Source organism: Jaculus jaculus, chromosome 7, assembly GCF_020740685.1.
Source record: "Jaculus jaculus isolate mJacJac1 chromosome 7, mJacJac1.mat.Y.cur, whole genome shotgun sequence".
Classification (NCBI taxonomy): Eukaryota; Metazoa; Chordata; class Mammalia; order Rodentia; family Dipodidae; genus Jaculus; species Jaculus jaculus.
The window spans coordinates 3,841,000-3,861,110 of NC_059108.1; the positions used below are offsets into that span (position 1 = coordinate 3,841,000).

Sequence of the window (20,111 nt, forward strand, 5' to 3'; positions counted from 1 at the left end):
GGCGCACTCACGTGTGGCTTTTCCACCCGGCCCAGGTGCAGCATGTGTCTGGGAGCCCCGGCTACCGGCCCCACTGCGCGCTCTGGTCCCGTGGGACCCGGGGTCTGTACCTTGTGCTGCTCTGAGTGGAGATAAACGTCGTGGCAGGCCAGGCGAGCCATAGGGTCCATGCACGGGCTGTGCTGCCGAGTGGACACAGGGTGATAAGCCCTGAGTATCTCTCCATTTCATCTGGGACACCCAGGGACTCCTCTTTCATCTATACACACCCTCCCCTGGTGGTACAGGAAGGAAACTCGAAGAGCTCCTGCTGTGCTGTGCCAAGGCTTCTGCTGCGTGGGCCACCTGCCACGAGACACAGCGGTCTGGGGGGATGAGCAGGAGAGCACCTCCCTCTGGACCGCGTGGTGGCCGGGTGTGGGCCGGCGCAGGAAGCACATGTGTGCGTCGTTGGACTTGACTGGTGCTTATTACATCACCCCCCCCCCCCCCCGCAGTTTTGTTTCTCCATGTGTGAGCCTGTCACCTACAGCGACATTGACTCACCTGCCAAGCAGGACCTCGGGGACGTGGGCGGCCGCCTACAGGACCCAGCAGGGGTATCATGAGGTGGGCGAGGCTGTCAGATCTCATCTTCCCCATGTCTTCTTATTGGCTAATTTTTCAAGTTTCATGACTAAGCTTGAGTCTTTCTCACCACATTGAGTAATACTGTTATTGATTTCCTTAAAGTGTTAATTTATTAACTTTCCTTTAAAGAGACTCCATCCATCACAGAAGCCTGAGCCTCCAGGTACTGGGAGGTCTCCCCAGAGCCCTCCCCAGCTGTAGGTGCCTCTGTCAGGACAGCCCAGAGCTGTGCTGCTGGGGTGGGCGGGCGTGAGGGTCCCTTGACTTAAGTCCACGCTCCTCCCTGTTGGCCAGCAGGTGTCACAGCCTAGAAGGTTGCTTATTTCACCAAAGGTGGGGCACACTGGCTGCTTGCCTGTTGGCTTGGTAGCTTGGACGGGATGGTAGAGGTGGGGGGCATTTCAGCTACTTGCTGCAGGCAGCCAGAAGCACAGTGGACTGCAGGTGTACCAGGGCAGGGGTGGGCAGCGAGGCAGGTTTGGTTCAGTGACCACTCTCTGGTCTAGCACCTTTTGTCATTGAGCCTGCGTTAGGCATACTCAGTACCAAGAACCCACCATGGCAGGAACGGGCCCAAGACTTCTTGGCCTGGGCTTGGTGGGCAGATGGTGGCTATGCTGAACCATCGCCAAGCCCTGATCTTGGTGTTTCTTGCTCTTTCCTTTGAGGATCCATTCCAAGGAGCACTTCAAGGAGAAGTACGCTGTGGATGATGTCCATTACACGGATGAGGTACGTAGCTGACGTGATGCCTCCTCTCTGTGAGCAGCCTGGGCTCCCAGTGACCCTTGTGTGTGTGGACTTCCTCTCCTTTTCCCTCTGCTGCTCCAGTCTGGGGGTGCCACTGGCCCCCAGCCCCTCAAAAATCCCTGTTTAGAAAGAGCCTGCAGACAACATGCCTCTAATCTGAGGAAGCCATTCTTGGCCTGGATAATGTGTCTAACTCAGGTAGAAGTGTCTGGAAACCTGGGGTGTGGCCACATGTCTAATCTAAGTTACCCACAGGCTTGTCCTGGACCTCTGTATGTTGGGAAGAGGCAGCAGGGACGCACATCTGATAAAGCCACTCCCAGGCTTATCCTGGGAAATCTTCCCACAAACCCTCACTGGCTATCGGTGCCCCTGTCAGAAGAGCTCAGGACTGTGAAAGGCTGACAGGGTGACAGGAATTGAGAGTCTCTTGACTTCACTGTGCAGCCTGATTGTTGAGCAGGTGTTGGGTGGCCTGGGGAAAAATTTGACTCTCCTCGGGCTGTGAGTCTGTCCTGGGTCCAGGCAGATGGAAGTGGCATGTCCACTGTCAGGGCAGGGCTGAAGCAGAGGCGAGAGCCCTTGAGGAGTGAAAGACAAGTAAGGCCACTGTGCTCTGTCCTTGGGCATTGTCACAGTCCCCAGGTTCTGCGCAGGTCAGGTGGGTGGGATGTGAGACATTGAAAGTCAGCACCTGCCCTGGGAGGTCCATCCCAGGCCTGGCAAGATCAGCTGAACCCGGCCCCGTGGCCACATTTCCCCAGACAGAGCTTGGGAGTGACTGCCGTGCTATGCGATCAGCCTAGATGCCCATCAACAGAGGAATGGAGAAAGGAAGGGAGGTGTGTGGACACAGAACATTATTCAGCTGTGAAGTCGTTGGCTGGAAAACAGATGCAACCACAGCTCTTCATGCTAAATGAAAAAAGCCAGACTGAGAGAAACAAATACGTGTTTTTTTCCATATGCAGAATTTAGATATTGATCTGTATATTGTGTGTGTGACTTGAAAGCAGAAGAGGACAGTGAGGCCATGGGTGAAGACAAGAGAAGATAGGGATGAGTATGACCAAAGGAGCACGGTGCACATGGATGAAGATAACGTAATGGGACACACCATCCAGACCACGGCTATGTGCTAATCAATTTCTTCCCAAAAGACCAAGACTAGAGCTGGGCTGTGACGTGGAGGCACCCGGGGCTCTGCTCATTGGAGTGGGCAGCATCCTTCCCTGAAAGGAAGGACACCTGTGTCAGTGTCTGTCAGGAGGCAACAGCGCGGGGGGAGAATCAGGGTCCCAGAATCCCAGCCAGGTGCATGTCACTGTGAGCACCCAGTCTGTCTCCACTCCCAGCCTGCTCTGGGGCAGACAGATGACCTTGACCCCAGGCAGCCAGCCTGGATGGGTACCAGCCCCACTTCTCAGACTGTCCACTCTCCCACTTCCAAAGCCTTACAGCAGTCTGCTTCATCTCATGCCAGCTCTGGTTCCCACTGGTATCTCTCCTGGGTTCTTGAGTAGATTGTGGATATTGTGGGCCCTGTCTGGGTTCTGATCTGTACCTTACCCTCACTTGTCTTTTGTCTCTCTTGAGGATCTGGCTCTTTCCCCCAGTTGATGTCCCTTCTGCAGTCTCTCTGCCTAGTCCCAGGGAGGCGCAGGGCATCAGAGGTGATCTGGACCCATGGGCAGCAGAAGGCCAGGCCTGGTCCAGCGCAGGACAGGGTGAAGTCAGTGAAGTGCAGCCCTGCCGGCCCAGTTATAGGAGGCACGCTCACACCCGTGCTCACACCGTGCTCACACCCTAGGGCTGCCGTGTCTGCAGTACCTTCTGTCGCACTGGACCATACAGAGTCAGGAGCTTTTGTGAAAACTACAAGCTTTATTTTAAAAGTTTTTTTATTAGCATATATTAATTAGAGACAATAGGTTTTATTGTGATATTTTCATATATGTGCACAATGTAGTTTGACCATATTCATCCCTTATTCTATGATCCCTCTCCTACTCCCACTGAACCCCTTCCTTTTCCCAGCTGGTCCCTGTGTGTGTGTGTGTGTGTGTGTGTGTGTGTCTCCCACTGAATTTAGGGCTGGCTGCGTGTGCCTGGGTCATCTCCAGAGCACGTGGCGGTGGCTACGCCACTAAAGAAATGCCCTCTAGCCGGGCGTGGTGGCGCATGCCTTTAATCCCAGCACTTGGGAGGCAGAGGTAGGATTGCCATGAGTTCGAGGCCACCCTGAGACTCCATAGTGAATTCCAGGTCAGCCTGGGCTAGAGTGAGACCCTACCTCAAAAAACCAAAAAAAAAAAAAGCCCTCCCGCCTCCTCACAACTCGCCATCGCCAACAGCTCCTGAGCGGTGGGCGGCTGGGGCCTCGTGAGCCCAGTTTTTGCCCTTTTTTTTTTTTTAATACTTATGTATTTGAGAGAGAGAGAAAGAAAGTGACAGAGGTAGGAAGAGAGCGTGTAGGCACATCAGGGCTTCCTGCCGTTGCACATGAACTCCAGATGCATGTGCTGCTTTGTGCCTCTTGCTTTACATGGGAACTGGGGAATTGAACCCAGGCCGCCAGGGTTTGTAAGCAGGTGCTTTAACTGCTGAGCCATGCTCTAGCCCCACGACCGAATTTCTAAGGGTGACTCAGTATCTAAGAATGTGTTAATGCACATTGTTTCGAGGATCTACAGCAGACTGGACATTTATTTGCATACCCCTTTAAGAAGCCAGCTTATTTCCAGCACTAGAGGAGGAGGGACCAGCTCATCCTTTGGCTGGCTTTTGCTTTTACTTTCCAACTTTGGCAGTTGTGTCTCCACTACCTCCCACCCGCTAAAGTGCATCTTTCATGTAATTGTCCTGTGGGGCCTTGATAGTCACTGTCCTTGGTATCAAATCTAAAGGTTTATAGCCAGAATGGGCCCCGTCTTTGGGTGTTTTTTTGCCTTGGCCAGGCTCCTACTACTGAGTAATAGCCCACTCTGGGGCTGCAGCCTCACTTTATAAGGGCAGGGGAGGGTGAATTTAACTCTCACCTACACTGTGATTTCTGGGGAAGAGAAGGAGAAGTGATCTCCAAATGAAGACAGTGGAGGTCTTGTGTGTCAGAACAGGAAAGTCCTTAGTGGTAGTGTAGAATGACCTGCATAGGCCAGCTCTCTTCACCTCTACAAGGCAGGAGTTTAGAGGGAGGCTTCAGTAGAGTTCAGAGGACAGTCTCTGTAGTCTCTGTTTGGGGTGCTCTGCTGCTTGCCCGTTGTCATCTTTGCACCGTTGGCGGTTGCCCAGTGTTGATGATCTCTATGACTGCTCTTCTTTTTTCCTTTTTTTGGCTTGGGACGTAATCGAGGCTCGAATGTGCTAGGCAGTGCCTTACCACTGAACCACATCCTTGGCTTTAACTGCTGCTCTTCCTGGAAAGTGAGGGCTCATGTTAACAGCAGGACAGGGACTTCACTCTGGGGTGGCACCTGCAGGTCACAGTGACATTAATGGCTTGCTTATGTGTGTTTCTCTCACCCTGCCCCATGGTGAGCCACAGCTCCAACCCCATTGTAGATAGAGGGGCCAACACTGAGATGCACAAGGCCTCATCTGTGTCCCACAGCTGGACAGTGGCAGTGTTGGGATGACTCCAGTCTGCCCTCCAGCTCTGCACTTGCCACGTCAGAAGTGAGAAGCGCTTGCAGGGCGCCTGTGTTGAGGTGAGCCAGGCTCCCACGTTTTTCTGTTGACTTTCTGAGACTCAAAGTAAATCCTATTGAAAGGGGTAAACAGTGGGGCTGAGCCCCTGGGCCGGACAGCGTTTTCCGGTGCTAGAAGTGCCTATGTTTACTCCATGTCGAAGGCAGCAGGAAGCCCTTTAGGTAGGAGTGATGTCCAGTCTGTTGTTGTTGTTTGTTTTTTGAGGTAGGGCCACTCTAGCCCAGGCTGACCTGGAATTCACTGTGTAGTCTCAGGGTGGCCTTAAACTCACGATGACCCTCCTACTGTCTCCTGAGTGCTGGGATTGAAGGCGCGCACCACCACGCCCGGATGTTGTATAGTGCTCAGCCTTGACCGGTTCTGGGCAGCCCTGGCCATCCTCAGGAATCAGACAGCAGCAGGTGCATGCTTGCCGGGAAGGAGGGTGGGAAGGGCTCTGGGCCATGGCTAATCATGGCATAGCTCATAAAAATGAAGGTGTTGGGCTGTAATGTAGTTCAGTGCAGGGCTTGCCTAGATTTGCAGGAAGCCCTGAGTTTTATCCCCAGCATTGCATAAACTGCGCATGGCAGCACATATCTGAAATCCCAGCATAAGGGATGTTGAGAGGAGGACCAGGAGTTCAAGGTCATCCTTAGTTTCAAAGTAAGTTTGGGGCCGGCTGGGTTGTATGAGACTGCCTGTGCAAAAAAAGTTGCAGGCATCTGAGACAGCAGATTTGTTCTCCTCCCCTCCTCGCGCAGAGGAGCCAGAGTGGACTATGAGAAAGTAGTTTCCCTAAACGGGGGACACTACAGGAACCCTTGGAAGGGGCTCTGCAGCTCTGCTGTGCGGACCCGGCATGGAAGCTGGTATCTGCAGGGATAGAGGGGGCACCTTTGAGCTTGCTCTCTCTCTGGCACCAGGCAGACGTGGATGGCACCGGAGACCGTTACTCACATACAAACAGGGTGGGCGTTAGGCAGATATGGATGGCACCAGGGTCAGTTATGTACAAAGAGGGTGGACGTTAGGCAGATGTGGATGGCACCCAGGTCAGTTACTCACATACAAACAGGGTGGACGTTAGGCAGATGTGGATGGCACCAGGGTCAGTTATGTACAAAGAGGGTGGACGTTAGGCAGACATGAATGGCACCCAGGTCAGTTACTCACATACAAACAGGGTGGACGTTAGGCAGATGTGGATGGCACCAGGTCAGTTACTCACATACAAACAGGGTGGACGTTAGGCAGACATGGATGGCACCAGGTCAGTTACATACAAACAGGGTGGACATTGGGGAGACGGCTGCAGCAGCTCACGGATAGATGCTGCTCGCCTCTTGGCCTGGGTGGTGGGACTGGAGAGCTGCCCTTAGTAGAAGCTGCACTCTGCAGGACTGTGGCACATGCGTATGGTTTGTGATGTTTTCATTGCAGAAGCATTTGAAACTGTAAAGGCATTGCTGGCCACCAGTGTGCACTCACGATGCTTTCAGAAGACCGCCACGAGCGATGGTTTATCTTCAAGCGTGACATTGCTCCTGGGGGAAGCCCGGCCCACTGGTGCCATGGGGCTTTCTCAGCAGCGCTGTTGAAAGCATGGCTAATTCTTTCTGGAGAATGACCCACAGCACTCACTAGTCCTGGCTGGGGGAGTGCAAATGGTGCCCATGGGAAGCCCCTCGGCTGTCCCCAGGGCAGATCTGTGCTCACGTGTCTGATGAGTTAATTCTGTGAGTGCCTGACCACCCAGGCCAGGCTGCCTAGGAGATCAGTGCTGGTGGTGACCTGCAGCCAGGCAGGGCTACTTAATGACACCGGCTGGGGAGACCCGGTGGTCCCCCGCCACCCACCGCTGCTCCTCGAAGGCAAGGCCCGAGTTGCTGGAGTCATGCTGTCACGTGTGTTGGGGCTACTTTTGGAGCAGTGACACACAGCCACATCTAGTTCCTTTGTTTCGGCATGGCCTCCCATCAGGGTGTGCTGATGAGTGCAGCCCTAACGGGACTCCATGGGGAAGGCAGATGGAGCTGCTGGGCTGGGCGAGGTTTGCAGACGCAGAGGTGACCGGGGACTCCTCAAGCAGCTGTGATCAGTGAAAGATGTTGCCCTGCACGGACTCAAAGGCTCCTGGCCTGCTCTCTGCATCAGGCCTCCACCCAGAGCACCCGGCTTGTGAGGGTGGCTTTCTGCTCCAGTATTCCTAACCAGCCGTCCAGAGAGCCCCTGCGGAGAGGAAGACCGAGCCGAGCTGCACGTTTGTTACCGAGCTCCTCTCTGCCAAGGACAACAGCAGATGCGATCCCCCAGAGCCTCCTCGCGCCGCGTTTGCTGCTGTAATTGACAGGATCGTTGCGTGCTGATGGATGTAGACCCTGCCGTCAACGAACAGCACACCCAGGGCCTGACTCTGTGTCTGGTTCGTTTTAATGAGCTCCCCCTCCTCCGGGAGGGGTGAGGGAGGGAGGGACTTACGCAAGCCTTTGCTTTGTGTCACACTGACTCCGAGAGCTCAGTCATTCTCCGAGCAGTGAGGGAGGGAGGAGGGGCGATGGTGCCCAGCAAGTTGCTGATGGGTGGGTGGTTAGCATGGGTGTTGAGTGCATGGCTCTTGACCTGATGTTCACCTGAAGTCATTTGATTATATAAAAATTTTCTTTCATTCCCCCCCCTTCCTTCCCTTACTCTCCATTGTCCTTTTATTCCGTCCGTGTGGGACAGGAATCATGTAGCTCATGCTGGCCTCAAACTGGTGATCCTCCTGCCCACATTCTGGGATTCTAGGCATGCTTGTTCATTTAATTTTTTTAAGGAAATAACCTTTTTTCCTTATATGTTGGACTCAAACTCATGATCCTCCTGCATCAGCCTTTTAAGTGTCAGGATTACAAGTGTGTACCACCACACCTGACCAGAAAATAGACCTTTTAAAGAATACAATTTTAAGGAAATGAAATGAAATCCACCAGGATGCTCATCACAGCACAGTTGGTAACAGCTGATCATCAGGGCTCTAAGTGTCAGGAGAGGAAGGGTTTAATAAATGATTCAGGGTCTATTAAGAGTTTTATATACCCAGTGGTTCTAATCCAGGCTTTGCTCTTTCTTTTCCTTTTTTTTGAGAGACAAAGGCGGACATAGGAAGTGTGGGCACACCAGGGCCTCTGCCACTGAGAACCAACTCCAGATGCATGTGCCATTTAGTGCATCTGGCCTTACTTGGGTACTGGGAATTGAACCATCAGGCTTTGCAAGCAAGTGCCGTTAGCTACTCCAGCCCCTTTGCTGTGTTTTAACTGTGACCTTGGGCAAGTACCGTAGCTCACCTGCATTTCTCACCTGTGGGTCCTGGGTATCTGTAGCAGGTCTTCGTGGGTAGTTAAATGAGGTAATGCGTCTTAAGATGACTGGCACAGGCTATAATCAAAGACGTACTGAGCATTTATCACCCCAGTGGTAGTGACTGCCAAAAATTGCATGTTTGAAGACTATTTAATGACAGGAAATAAGTGAAGCATGTAATTTCATGCGATCCGAACGTCATTACAGATCTGTTTTTATGCACGTCGCTGAAGTGTCTCTGGGGTGGGCTTGCAGGTGCATATATTTCTCGTGGTTTTCAGCATATTCCAGCTTTTCTCTAGGAGCCTCTTAGTATTGAGAAGGGTGTATATACATATGTCAAAACTTATCACAGTGTCCACATTAAATATGTGCAAAACAGAGCATTTGTGATAGCTCAGCCAGTGTATTCAAAGCATGTCCTCTCCGCTGGAGAGCTTAGGGCAGCAGTGAGGAGCAGGACTCAGATACAGCAGTAGGCCAGATGCTCTGAGCAGGGTGGTCATAGCCTAGGCTGCAGGTGTCTTGGGGATGATGGGTGCTTTGTCAGGAGATGGGTGACTGCCAGGATGGGAGTGGGGGTGACAGGGGATGTGTGCCTGGACTTGCCTGGAAGAATGGGGACCTCAATCCTGAGTAGGAAGTAATGGAGTGGTTAAGGTGGTGGAAGGCGGTCCAGCCAGAGGCCTGAGTAAACAAGGGCATGGGCAGGTGACCCTCTCTCCCTCACACAAGAGGCTGAGGGGTGGGGAACCTGGACATGCAGGGGCAAGAGGCCCGAGTGGACAGTGGGGGAGGGCCAGGGAGGAGGGAGAAGCTAATGAGGGAGTGGAGAAAGCTGATTACCCTTCTAGGAGATCACTAGGGGTCAGGGAGGGGTGTCTGCCCTGAGGGTGGAGGCTGGTGGGGCTGTGACTACCAGGATGGATCTTTCAGGAAGAGCTTGCAAAATGGGGCAGGTGCTGGCTTTGATGAGTGAGCAGGTTTGGGGCCGTGGTGGTGCACGCCTTTAATCCCAGCACGCAGGAGGCAGAGGTAGGAGGATTGCCATGAGTTCGAGGCCCCCTTGAGACTACATAGTGAATTCCAGGTCAGCCTGGGCTAGAGTGAGACCCTACCTCGAAAAACCAAAAAAAAAAAAAAAAAAAAAAAAAGAACCAGGGGCTTGTGATGCCTGGAGGTGGAGGCAAGCAGCATAATATGCATGCCAGGGTGAGCGTTGAAGGCCTCCGTGCCGTGTGATGGCTGTGTGGCTTTCTCAAACGTTTCTCTGAGTGGTGTTGGCTTCCTCCTTTTCTGAATGGGTACAGCAGTGCACCATGTGTCTTGAGGGCCTGCTCCTTCGACGAGCACTGTCGTCATTAGGCAGCAGCCACGGTCCAGCTCCACCTTGTGTGTGTGTGTGTGTGTGTGTAAGCTGGAGGAAGGCATCTGGTGTCTTCAATTGCTCATCACCTTATTTCTTGAGATCAAGTCTCTCACTGAACCAGGAGCTCACCAAGTCCGTTAGACAAGCTATCCAGCAAGCCTTAGGGATATGCTCACCCCTGCCTCTTCAGCACTGGGATTGCAGGTGTACATTGCCATGCCTGGCATTTTATGTGCGTTCTGGGGTCCAGACTCGGGGCATCATGCTTGTGCAGCAAGCACTTGCCCACTGAGCACCCTCCAGCCCTCTACTGACTTCTTTGTGGCTTCTTAGATTAGTCACTCTTGTAGTTCCTATGGCAAAAAAACCTGACAGAAACAACTTAGGGAGGCAAAGTTCATCTTGGCTGGCACTTTGAGAAGGTTCAGTGTATCATTGTGTGGAAGGCAAGGCAGACGGCTTGGTTCATAAGAGAGGGGAGTGTACTGCAGGTTGTTTGTATCGTGGCAGGCCGGGAAGCTGAGAGTGAGGCAGGAGTTAGGCCAGGCATGTCCTTTAAAGGCTTTCCAAGTGACCTGCTTCTGCCAGCCAAGCCCCATCTTCTGAGACTCCACAGCCTTCAGGACAGTGCCTCAAGCTGGGGCAGGAAACTTCTGGATCCAAACTGTAACATGGCTCTGAAAGGTGGTTTTCTTTTTGCTCTTTCAGATTGCCAGCGTGCTGACTTCGCAGAACCCTTCTGTCCTCCTCACCTTGGTAAGTGGCTGGCCCCTAGGAGTTGCAGAGGGTGTTTGGGGAGCTACTGCCTCTGCTGGGGTCAAGCTGTAGGGGAGGATTAAGAAAAGAAAGAAGGGCTAGAGAGATGGATTAGGGGTTAAGGCACTTGCTGTGAAACCTAAGAACTCATGTTCGAATCTCCAGGTCCCACGTGGGCAGACACAGTGACGCAAGCGTGCAGTGTCGCACGTGTGCACACGGGGTGAATGTGTCTGGAGTTCGTTTACAGTGCCTGAAAGGTCTTGGTACACCTGTTCTCTCTCTCTCTCTCAATTTCTCAATAATGATGAAGCAACGAAAGAAACCGGGCATAGTGGTGTATGCCAACACTTAGGAGACTGAGGAGGAGGTTCAGAGACCAGCCTGGGCTCCATGTAAGACCCTGCTCGAAACAAAGCCAAACCAAAAGCCGAGAGAGATGCAGGGGAGGGAGAGAAGGAGGGTCACCTGTGGCGAGTAGCGCTTCCTGCTCAGACCACATGGCTGCCCTTGTGTAATGCCCTACCCTGGGTCTGCAGGATGTGCTGACTTGTCCTGAGGCTCCAGTAAGGGAGGCGCCACAGCATCCCTAGGGCCAGAACCCGGCTGGAAGGTGTCGCTTGCGGTGCTGCAGATCTAGATTGTCACTCCTCAGTCCCACCCTGTTGATCGAATTTGAAAATCACACCCTCCGCACCTTCCCTCAAGGTGGGGCCGCAGCTTGTGACAGGACAAGGGTGCAGGCTGGGCCCTGGTGTCCCGGCATTGCTCAGGGAGGACTCGGCTGTGGCATGTTTCAAGAAGCATGCTTTCTTATGCCTTGACTTTGGGAGACAGACACACACACACACACACACACACACACACACACACACACACACTCGCACTCACAAAGCCCTTCTTTCAGAGAGGCTGTTCTCTCCATCGTTAACTGAGTTTAAAGAATAGTTCTCATTTACTTAGCACCATGTCTCTCTATTGTGCTCCGCTGTTTTAGTGGCAATGTTCAGTGACTGGTCAGAGTGGTCTAGTGTGTTTTATTTGGGCATACAATTTGACAGGTATCAACCCGAAATTCTTGAGAAAGCTGTGGCCTTTTAAAATGCCTTGCCCCTCTGGGGGTGGTACACTTTCTCTGAAGTCCTTGTCTGTCTCCACTCTTACTGGCATTCCAGGCAGCAGTTCCTTACAGTTAGGGAAAGGAGAAGGATGTAGACCAAGTCCACAGTAGTCCTACCTGATGTAGCTCCTGCCCTATGCCCGAAGAGCCTAGTTTGACAGGACAGGCATCCCTTTGTATCTGTGGAGCATTGATTCCTGGACCTGCCAAAACTCAAAGATGCTCCAGTCTCTTATATAATGGCTGAGCATTTGCATGTAATCTATGCACGTCCTCCCATATACTATGAACCATCGCTGTGTGATGTGTAACACCTAACACAATGCAAATGCTATATAAACATTGTACGCAGCGCTGTTCAGGGAAGGACAGGAGATGGCCCACGGCTGCACTGCTTTCTGCGTCTTGGTTCTGGATGCGAGCAGACATGCTGAGGGCCGGCCGCACTCTCGTCCTCACCCTGCCCGTGTGAGAAAGACCAGGGGGCCAAGCGAGGGGAGAGCAGATTGGTGGTCTGACCATCAGACCCAGCCTTTGTTGTTGCCTGCAATGCTTTGCTTATTCCTTCTGTCTTCTTTTTTGTAGCCCAGGCTGGCCTTGAACTGAGTTCTGGGATTACAGGCATGCAAACCTATGCCAGCTTCCTCTGCCTCTCAGGCTGCAGTAGAGAAGGGAAGGTCATATTTGTGCTGGCGCATAGCTTGGAGTTACCTACTTGGGAAGGGGAAGGATACGCTGGACTGAGCTGGGGCTCCCTGCTCTTCACTGTCCAGCCACCCACCCCCACAGACTCTGGGGGTGCTGTGTGGTCATTCTCACCCTCACACTCCCTCTCTCTCCTCACAGCGTGGTGTCAACACCGACAGTGGCAGTGTCTGCAGGGAGGCCTCCTTCGAGGGCATCAGCAAGTGAGTCCAGCGGCCCTGGACCTACCTGTCCACCCTCCACCCCTCACACCTTCACCAACGGGCCTTTTCCAGGCTGTACCTGGGACACAGAACACAGGGGGATCTAAAAGTAGATGGATCAGATGTTTAGAAGCAATGTTTAGTGAAACAATTTATCTAAACTCACCCTGCCTTTTATAAGAAATCGCCTCTCTCTGTTGTGTTCTATCTTGGAAGAGCCCAGGGAGCTCTGGCTGCTGTATATGGGCAAGTGTGGCTGTTTTCTTTTTTTAACACGTGGTCATGCTGTGTAGCCCAGGCTGGCTTGGAAGTGGCCTCTGTGCGGCTGTTTCTCTCGGGAGAGCAGCTCTGAGCTCTGTGGTCTTAGTTGTATGGGCCTCTCCCTCTAGTCCAGTCCCAGCCCAGCTGTCAGCACGCCTTGTCTCCTGCTGCCCTCGTGTCCGACCTTCCCTCATTTCTAGGTCTCTCGAGGCAGGAGGTCAGCAGCTCCATTTGCCTCTCACCTCTTACCTCATGGTCCCCAGGAGTGTTCCCTGCTAGCTGCACTTGTGTCCCCAGGCTGGCGGGTGATAGGGCCTGTGCCTGTCTGGCCTTCATGGCTGCCCTGCTGCTGCTGTCCTGAAGGGGAGGGCTATGAACAGCCCCCAGCCCCGCCCAGTGAGCCTGAGCCTCAAGGCCCTCCCTCCACTCAGTCTTGGCAGCCACCACACCCTCAGTCCTTTGGTGGACTGAAGCAGGGACGGGGGTGCGCCTTATTATGTGTGAGCTCAAACTGCGTGCACACTAGCGATGCAGGGGTGATTAGCAAGGATTATGAGCTCATGAATATGTATCGCTTCCCCATAATAAGAGCTTGAGGTAGGGGAGTGAATATCACAGTTTTTTCTTTTCATCATACAAATCTCTGAATCCTCTAAGGAGTTTGCCCAAAGCAGCCTGGTGGTGATTAGCCCAGCTTATTGAACTCTCCCACCTACCCCCCCTCCCCCCCACTGCTGGGTGCCTGCATCCCAGGACCCTGCCTGCCTTTCTCCACCACAGTCCGCAGCCTCTACTGCCCCTGTGCCCGCCTCACTGGCCTGCTGTCCTGCCCCTCCCTCCCCCATGTGTGCTTGGGTTGTCCTGGACTAAAGGAAATCATGCTGGCCCAGACTTGCACAGAGCTAGCTCTCAGTAACTGTTTGCCTCCAGCAAACCCTGATCAAATCCCACTGCCTCGTGGGCCTCAAGCTGCCTCATCTTGACAGCAGATGGATGGGCAGGTTGACCCTTGACCCCCAGCACAGGCGGGGTTGATGTTGGAGCTGCAATGACATTGCACTGTGGCTCCTCATCCTGCTGCACAGGATGCTGAGCTAGCCCAGGCCCTCGACAGTGTGACGGGGAGGACCTGAGGCACACCCCTGCTGGCTGCTTGGGGAGGTCTCACGGAGAAAGGAAGGTGAGACCCCAGGCTGCTGTCACTTTCTGTGTGACAGAAGTGGAGCCCTCACCTGTTCCTGGGAAGTTTCCCTGCTGGGAATTCTGACCTTGCCCTCTTTCTAACAGATCCCATTTTCTGTCTCCTGAGTCCCCACAGTCTGTCCCAGAGCCTTGAGGAGCCTGTGGCACTTTGCAGACCACATACCTGTTGGCATTTGGAAACTTGTTTTCTTTTGTGGGATTTTTTTTTATTTTTGGAGAAAGACAGAGAGGGGAGGGGGGATGAGAATTGGCGAGCCAGGGCCTCGGCCACTGCAATCGAATTCTGGATGCTTGCACCACCTAGTGGGAATGTGCGACCTTGCACTTGCCTCACCTTCGTGCATCTGGCTAATGTGGGATCTGGAGAGTAGAACATGGGTCCTTAGGCTTCATAGGCAGATGCCTTAACAGGTTCTCACATGCAGCCCTGACTGTTCTTGAGCCCAGGATTCTCCTGCCTCCAGTTTCTGAGTGCTGATATGACAAGTGCCACCAGGTCCAGCTTGGAGACTTTTTCCAGAGAGCTGTGAACTGCTTTAAGTTTTCTATTATCCATCTGCCAAAGGTGTTCCACTGTCTACCAGGGCTGCACATGGTGCTCCCAGACCCCATAGTGGGTAGGATGGGCTGGGAGATGGCTCTCCATGCTAGGTGCTGGCTGGATTTGTCTTTGGGTTCATGTGATGAGCTGTTGGCCAAAGTCTGACTTGACTGAAGGGCTGTGGGTACAACCCTTGCACCTGTCTCTGCTTTGGAGTCTGCAGCCTGTCCATGCTGTGGTGCTCCCTGCTCCCTGTCCCTGTGTGGGTCTGTCCCCTGTGCCTTCTCTGCATCTTGCCTCTCATGGTGTCGCCCTTTGTGTAAATCTCACGGTTGCTGTCCTGGGACAGGAACCTTCAACAAGTGCCCCTACCCTCTGTGCCACAGACACTGACTTGGGCTCTGGTCCAGATGACTTCGGTCCTCCTTGTGGATAGTCACGTCTGTGTCCATGGGCTCTGGGTATAGCTCAGCCTCAGGACTCCTTATGCCACCTGCTGACCTCTGAGCCAGGCTGGGGAGAGACCTTGTCCTCAAGGGCCGCTGTGACTTGTAACTTCATTTACCTGCCTGATGAGTTGTCTCCGGTTGTTTGCTGGGGACAGTAATAGCCTGCTTCTTAGGCAACATGAATCTTGCTGTTGTCCTACCTTCTAATGCACAACTGCTCTGTCCCTGGTCACTTCTCACTGCCCTTGTAAGTTCCTTACTTCTGGAACTTTGCTTTGACCCTTTTAAACATCTCCGACACAGCTCCATGATGCATTTTTGCATATACTTCCACTTGAGTAGAAATCCAGGCCCGGCCTTTCACTGCCAGGCTTCCGCCGCCCTCCCCCGGCCTGCAGGAGGAGAGGCTAGCAGTGGCCTCGCTGGTCCACCCATCCCAGACCTCATTGTTCCTGTCAGCTGGGTAGTTGATTTGTGACCTCTCCAAATGTGCTTTCACAGGGTCACTTGCCTAGAGAACTGTCCCACGTGGCCTCAGCCTTAGCCGTAGCCCTCCCTCTACCTCCCAGGACCACCTGTGGCCTACAGCGGGGTGGGGGGGGGCCGCCATCTCTCACAGTGGGTGGATGGTAGAGGAGCAGAGGAAAGGTGGGTGGTAGGCATGCAGGAAGTCAGAGTCTTGCTAGGGGTGTGGGGACTGGGCTTACCAGGCATTAGGACTTAGGGTGACTACGGTGGGTAAAGGGGACAGTTTGCAATCATTGTGTTGAGTGTGGGTGTGGCCCAGGCCACAGTTCCACACACCTGGTCTGATTGGAACTGGAACACGTTGCAGGGAAAGCTTAAGAGGAGAAGGCCCCACTGTGGACTTCGGTAGGAATATGGCTTACTTGATCACAGTCAGCTGTTGATTGCTAGGCCTGTGTGCGTGCGTGTATGTATACGTATATGCACACACATGTGACATGCAGTCTGATCCAGGGCAGGCCTGTAGGAAAGAGGACCTGAGACTTCTTTCTGTGGACCATAGTTACCCAGGACCCCTGGAGCACTTGGTTCCTTCAACCTGGAACCAAGTCAGATGTGGTCAATCATTGTTGGCATCTGAGACAGGGGGACTGATCACTAAGGACAAGAAACGGCCTGTGGTGGTGGACATGTGGCCTGAGCTGAGGGCCAGCAGTCCATGGCACAATGTGGGTACCTCCCTGGCATGAGGACCCCCGCCTTCCCAGCAGGCACAGTCTGCACCATGAGTTCGGAGAGGGGACAGTGAGTTTCGGAGGGTGGTGTTTCATTCGTCTGAGAGAGAATGCGGTCCCGAGCACACATCAGCTGGTTATACAGGACAAGCATATTTCTTATCTTTTGGCATTTAGTTAAATTGCCTTGCATATTTGAAGACAATCGGTTACAAATTAATTCCATTTAAATAAGCAGTTAAATGTGAAATGCTGAATTTGGGAGTTGTTAATGCAGGAATATTAATATTCCAAGATGTGCATTTTAAAACCCAGCAAGTAAAGGGATATTATTAAAACTTGACGATTTACAGCAAAATGCCAATTTGTGGTTTGAGGACCTTGGCTTTCTGGTAACTGTTAACTGGATTGAGCTTCAAATTATGGCCCATGGAAATCTCCATGAAGGGTATAGCTCACCCCACCACCCTGGCAGGGAACAGAGGACTAGTGCTTTCGTCACTGGGTTAGAAATGCCAGGGGAAAGGGAGGCCTGGTGCAGGGGTCAGGCTCACCCAGTTTTCCCTTGCCTCTCCTGCCTTTAGGGAAATCCCTACTTCATGGACACTGGTGGGGTCTCGCATGATGAACGCGTACTCAGAGAGAGTGCTGTTAGAAGAGAGGCAAGACAGGGCTGGGAGATGGCTTAGCTCTACAGCGCTGGCCTGTGAAGCCTAGAGACCCAAGTTTGGCTCCCAGACCCCACATAGACGCACAGGGTTCGCAGGTGTGCACGGTCGCATGTGAGCACAAGGTGGCACATACGTGGTATGCGAATTTCACTACCCAGAGCTAAACGTGGCCACGCTGTCCTCTGGACTCTGAGTGTTTCTGTCTGGTAGAATGTTTCTGTGTCTTTATGTGTTCTAGGTCTGTATTGCCTGCGTATGGAACTGTGGCTCCCTGTTGTAGACTTTTCTGTACATGGGATTGCATGCACATGTGTCCATTAGTGCGCATTTATGCTTGTGACTATGCATGCACAAATGTGGACACACAAAATGTCCCTCTAGCTGTGGTTTTGATTTTTGCAGTGTCATTTGCCCATAGTCAGCTACAATCAGGAAATAGTACATGGAAAATACTAGAAGTAATTTACAAGGGATTTTTTTTTTTTTCCTTTTGCATTGCTAGAGACTGAATCCAGAGCCCCACACATGCTTGGCAAGCACTCTACTGCTGAGTTACATCCCAGTCTTTGTTTCCCCCTTCCCTCAGTTTTTAAAGAATATTTTATTTATTTATGTATTTGAGAGAGAAAGAGGCAGATAGTGAATGGGTACACCTCCAGGGCCTCCAGCTGCTGCAAAGGAACTCCAGATTCATGTGCCACCTTGCGCATCTGGCTTACATGGGTACTGGGGAATTTGTTCACTGGGTCCTCAGGCTTTGCAGGCACATGCCTTAAACTGCTAAGCCATCTCTCTAGACCCTCCCCTGTTTTGAGACAGGGTCTGCCTGTGTAGCCCAGACTGGGCTCAACCTTGCTTTCTTACCTTAGCTGGAATTGCATGCATCACTAAGCCTGGCCAATTCTGAGTGTTAAATGCATGTGGTCCTGGGAGCAGAGTTAGGTCTAGCACCATCCTACCTGGGACATGGCCCATCTGTGATACATGTGCTACGTTTCTGAGTAACCAGCGTGGTTACCATACGAGCCTGATTCCAGCGCTCATGTTCAAGTAACTTACTTTACTTAACAGTTGTTCCACAAGACAACGCTAGTGATGCTGGCAAGTTTATTACAGTATGTGGTGATGATTGTTTCTTTTTATCATGAGTTATTTCTAGTCTCTTGCTGTGCCGATGCATAGGGAAAAAAACACAGTGCGCATGGGATACTATAGTACTGTTCACGGTCTCAGGCACCCACTGGGGATCTAGAAGTGTGTCATCCTAAGGACACAGTGCCATTTGTGCCCATCTGTGCGTGTTTCAGCATGTGTCTTGTTTTTGTGTCTGAGTGCTCCTCTTTTCTAAGCATAAGATTCTTCTCTGCGTGCCAGTGTTTATGCCATTACATATTGTGGGTCACTGCTGTCTCAGCATATACATGCATATACATTGTGTGCGTGCGTGCATGTGTGTGTGTGCACATGCTCTTCTAAGCATGTTCTGGACTTTGTGTGTGCTTGTGTCTACATCTGTGTGTGCATAGCATGGGCATTGTGTAAAGTGAGATTTTGTTGGTGCATCTGGCTATTGAAGAGATAGGTCATTGCTTTCCCTAAGGTCAAGGTGACACTTGGTGAGATGCAGGCGATGCCTGTGTTGTTCTGATTCCTGCTGTCTGCGGTGTCTGCTGTCGGCATCACGTTGGTTCCTGTCATCCCTGAGATAGTTCACAAGCAGGACTTTGATCTAAAACATGCAGTTGGCTTTAAGTCAAGCAGTCTGTTTGGTCAGGAGCCTCCACAGCTCCTGAGGGCCAGAACCTTTCTAGTGTGCTGGCTTCCTCTTCTCTTCCATTCCTGCCCCTGGGGCAGAATTAGGCTACTGGCTTCACAGCCATGGCATTGGATAATTTTTGTTGTTGTTTGGTTTTGTTTTTCAAGAAAGCATCTCACTCTAGCCCAGGCTGACCTGGAATTTACTATGTAGTCTCAGGGTCACCTTAGACACTTGGTGATCTTCCTACCGCTGCCTCCCAAGTGCTGGGATTAAAGGCATGCGTCACCATGACCAGCTGGATAAACATTTTCAAACTTCAATAATGAGGGTGAGGAGAGTCCTTGACTTATAGGTAGACTGGAGCTTCTGCCAGTGTTTGCCCTTTAAATGGAAATTTTAATACATTTATACCTAGTGCAATTTGTAATAAAGAACTTATGCTATTCAAAGCTAGTTTTTGGTATGTCTTATTTTTGTTTCCCAGTTTTTTCTATTACTACTTAAAAAATTATTTTATTTGTTTATTTATTTGAGAGAGAGAGAAGAAGAAGAAAAAGGGGCCACTGATATATTATGGGCATGCTAGGTCCTCAAGCTGCTGCAGAGGAACCTTGTGCTCCTGGCTTACATGGGTTCCGGGGAATCAAACCTAGGTCCTTTGGCTTTGCAGGCAGGTACCTTAACCACTAAGTCATCTCTCTAGCACCATTATTACCTATTTTGTGTTTGATTTTTTTCCCCCTCATTTTCTTTTCTGTGTATTTTAGTTATTAATGATGACTCTGGGGATTATAGTTGACTCTTTGAACTTGGAACAAAACCTAGTTTGCATCATGTCTACCTAGTTTCAGTGAAATAATATACATTCCTCTACTCTTCCCTCTGCACGTGGAGTGTGTCTTCCTACATGCTGTGCTGTTTACACGGATGTGCAGTTACTGCTGTGTGCAGTTGTCTTTTGAATCCAATGTGAGGGAAAAGGTGTTATAAGCAAAAAGTACATTTTTCCTCTCTTTGTATTTGCCTATGTCACCTTTACCCTATTTTTCTTCTCATGGATTAATGTCACTCTAAATTGTCCTTCCAGTCTGAAGGAATCCCTTTAATATTCCTTGTATAATGATCTGGTAGCAATGAATTCTCTCATTTTGGTTTATCAGATGTGTTTTAATTCTTTTTTTTTTTTTTTTTTTTTTTTTTGGTTTTTCGAGGTAGGGTCTCACTGTGGTTCAGGCTGACCTGGAATAAACTCTGTAGTCTCAGTGTGGCCTTGAACTCACGGTGATCCTCTTACCTCTGCCTCCCGAGTGCTGGGATTAAAGGCTTGCGCCACCACGCCCACCTGGCGTGTTTTAATTCTTATTCATTCTTTGCTAGAATTCTTTTTTGTTTTTTTTTTTTTGGTTTTTCGAGGTAGGGTCTCACTATAGCCCAGGCTGACCTGGAATTCATTATGT

The 20,111-nt window shown here is 51.5% G+C and overlaps 1 protein-coding gene across 2 annotated transcripts in view; it reads left to right on the forward strand.

Moving 5' to 3' along the window:
• Positions 1 to 20,111, forward strand: part of Pepd (peptidase D) — a 122,369-nt gene that overhangs the window by 18,898 nt on the left and 83,360 nt on the right. For both annotated transcript variants that reach the window (XM_004659957.2, XM_045154317.1), the window contains exons 4-6: positions 1,299 to 1,362; positions 10,493 to 10,540; positions 12,507 to 12,568. In XM_004659957.2, coding sequence (XP_004660014.1) covers positions 1,299 to 1,362; positions 10,493 to 10,540; positions 12,507 to 12,568 — 174 coding nt within the window. The remainder of the gene's footprint in view (positions 1 to 1,298; positions 1,363 to 10,492; positions 10,541 to 12,506; positions 12,569 to 20,111) is intronic.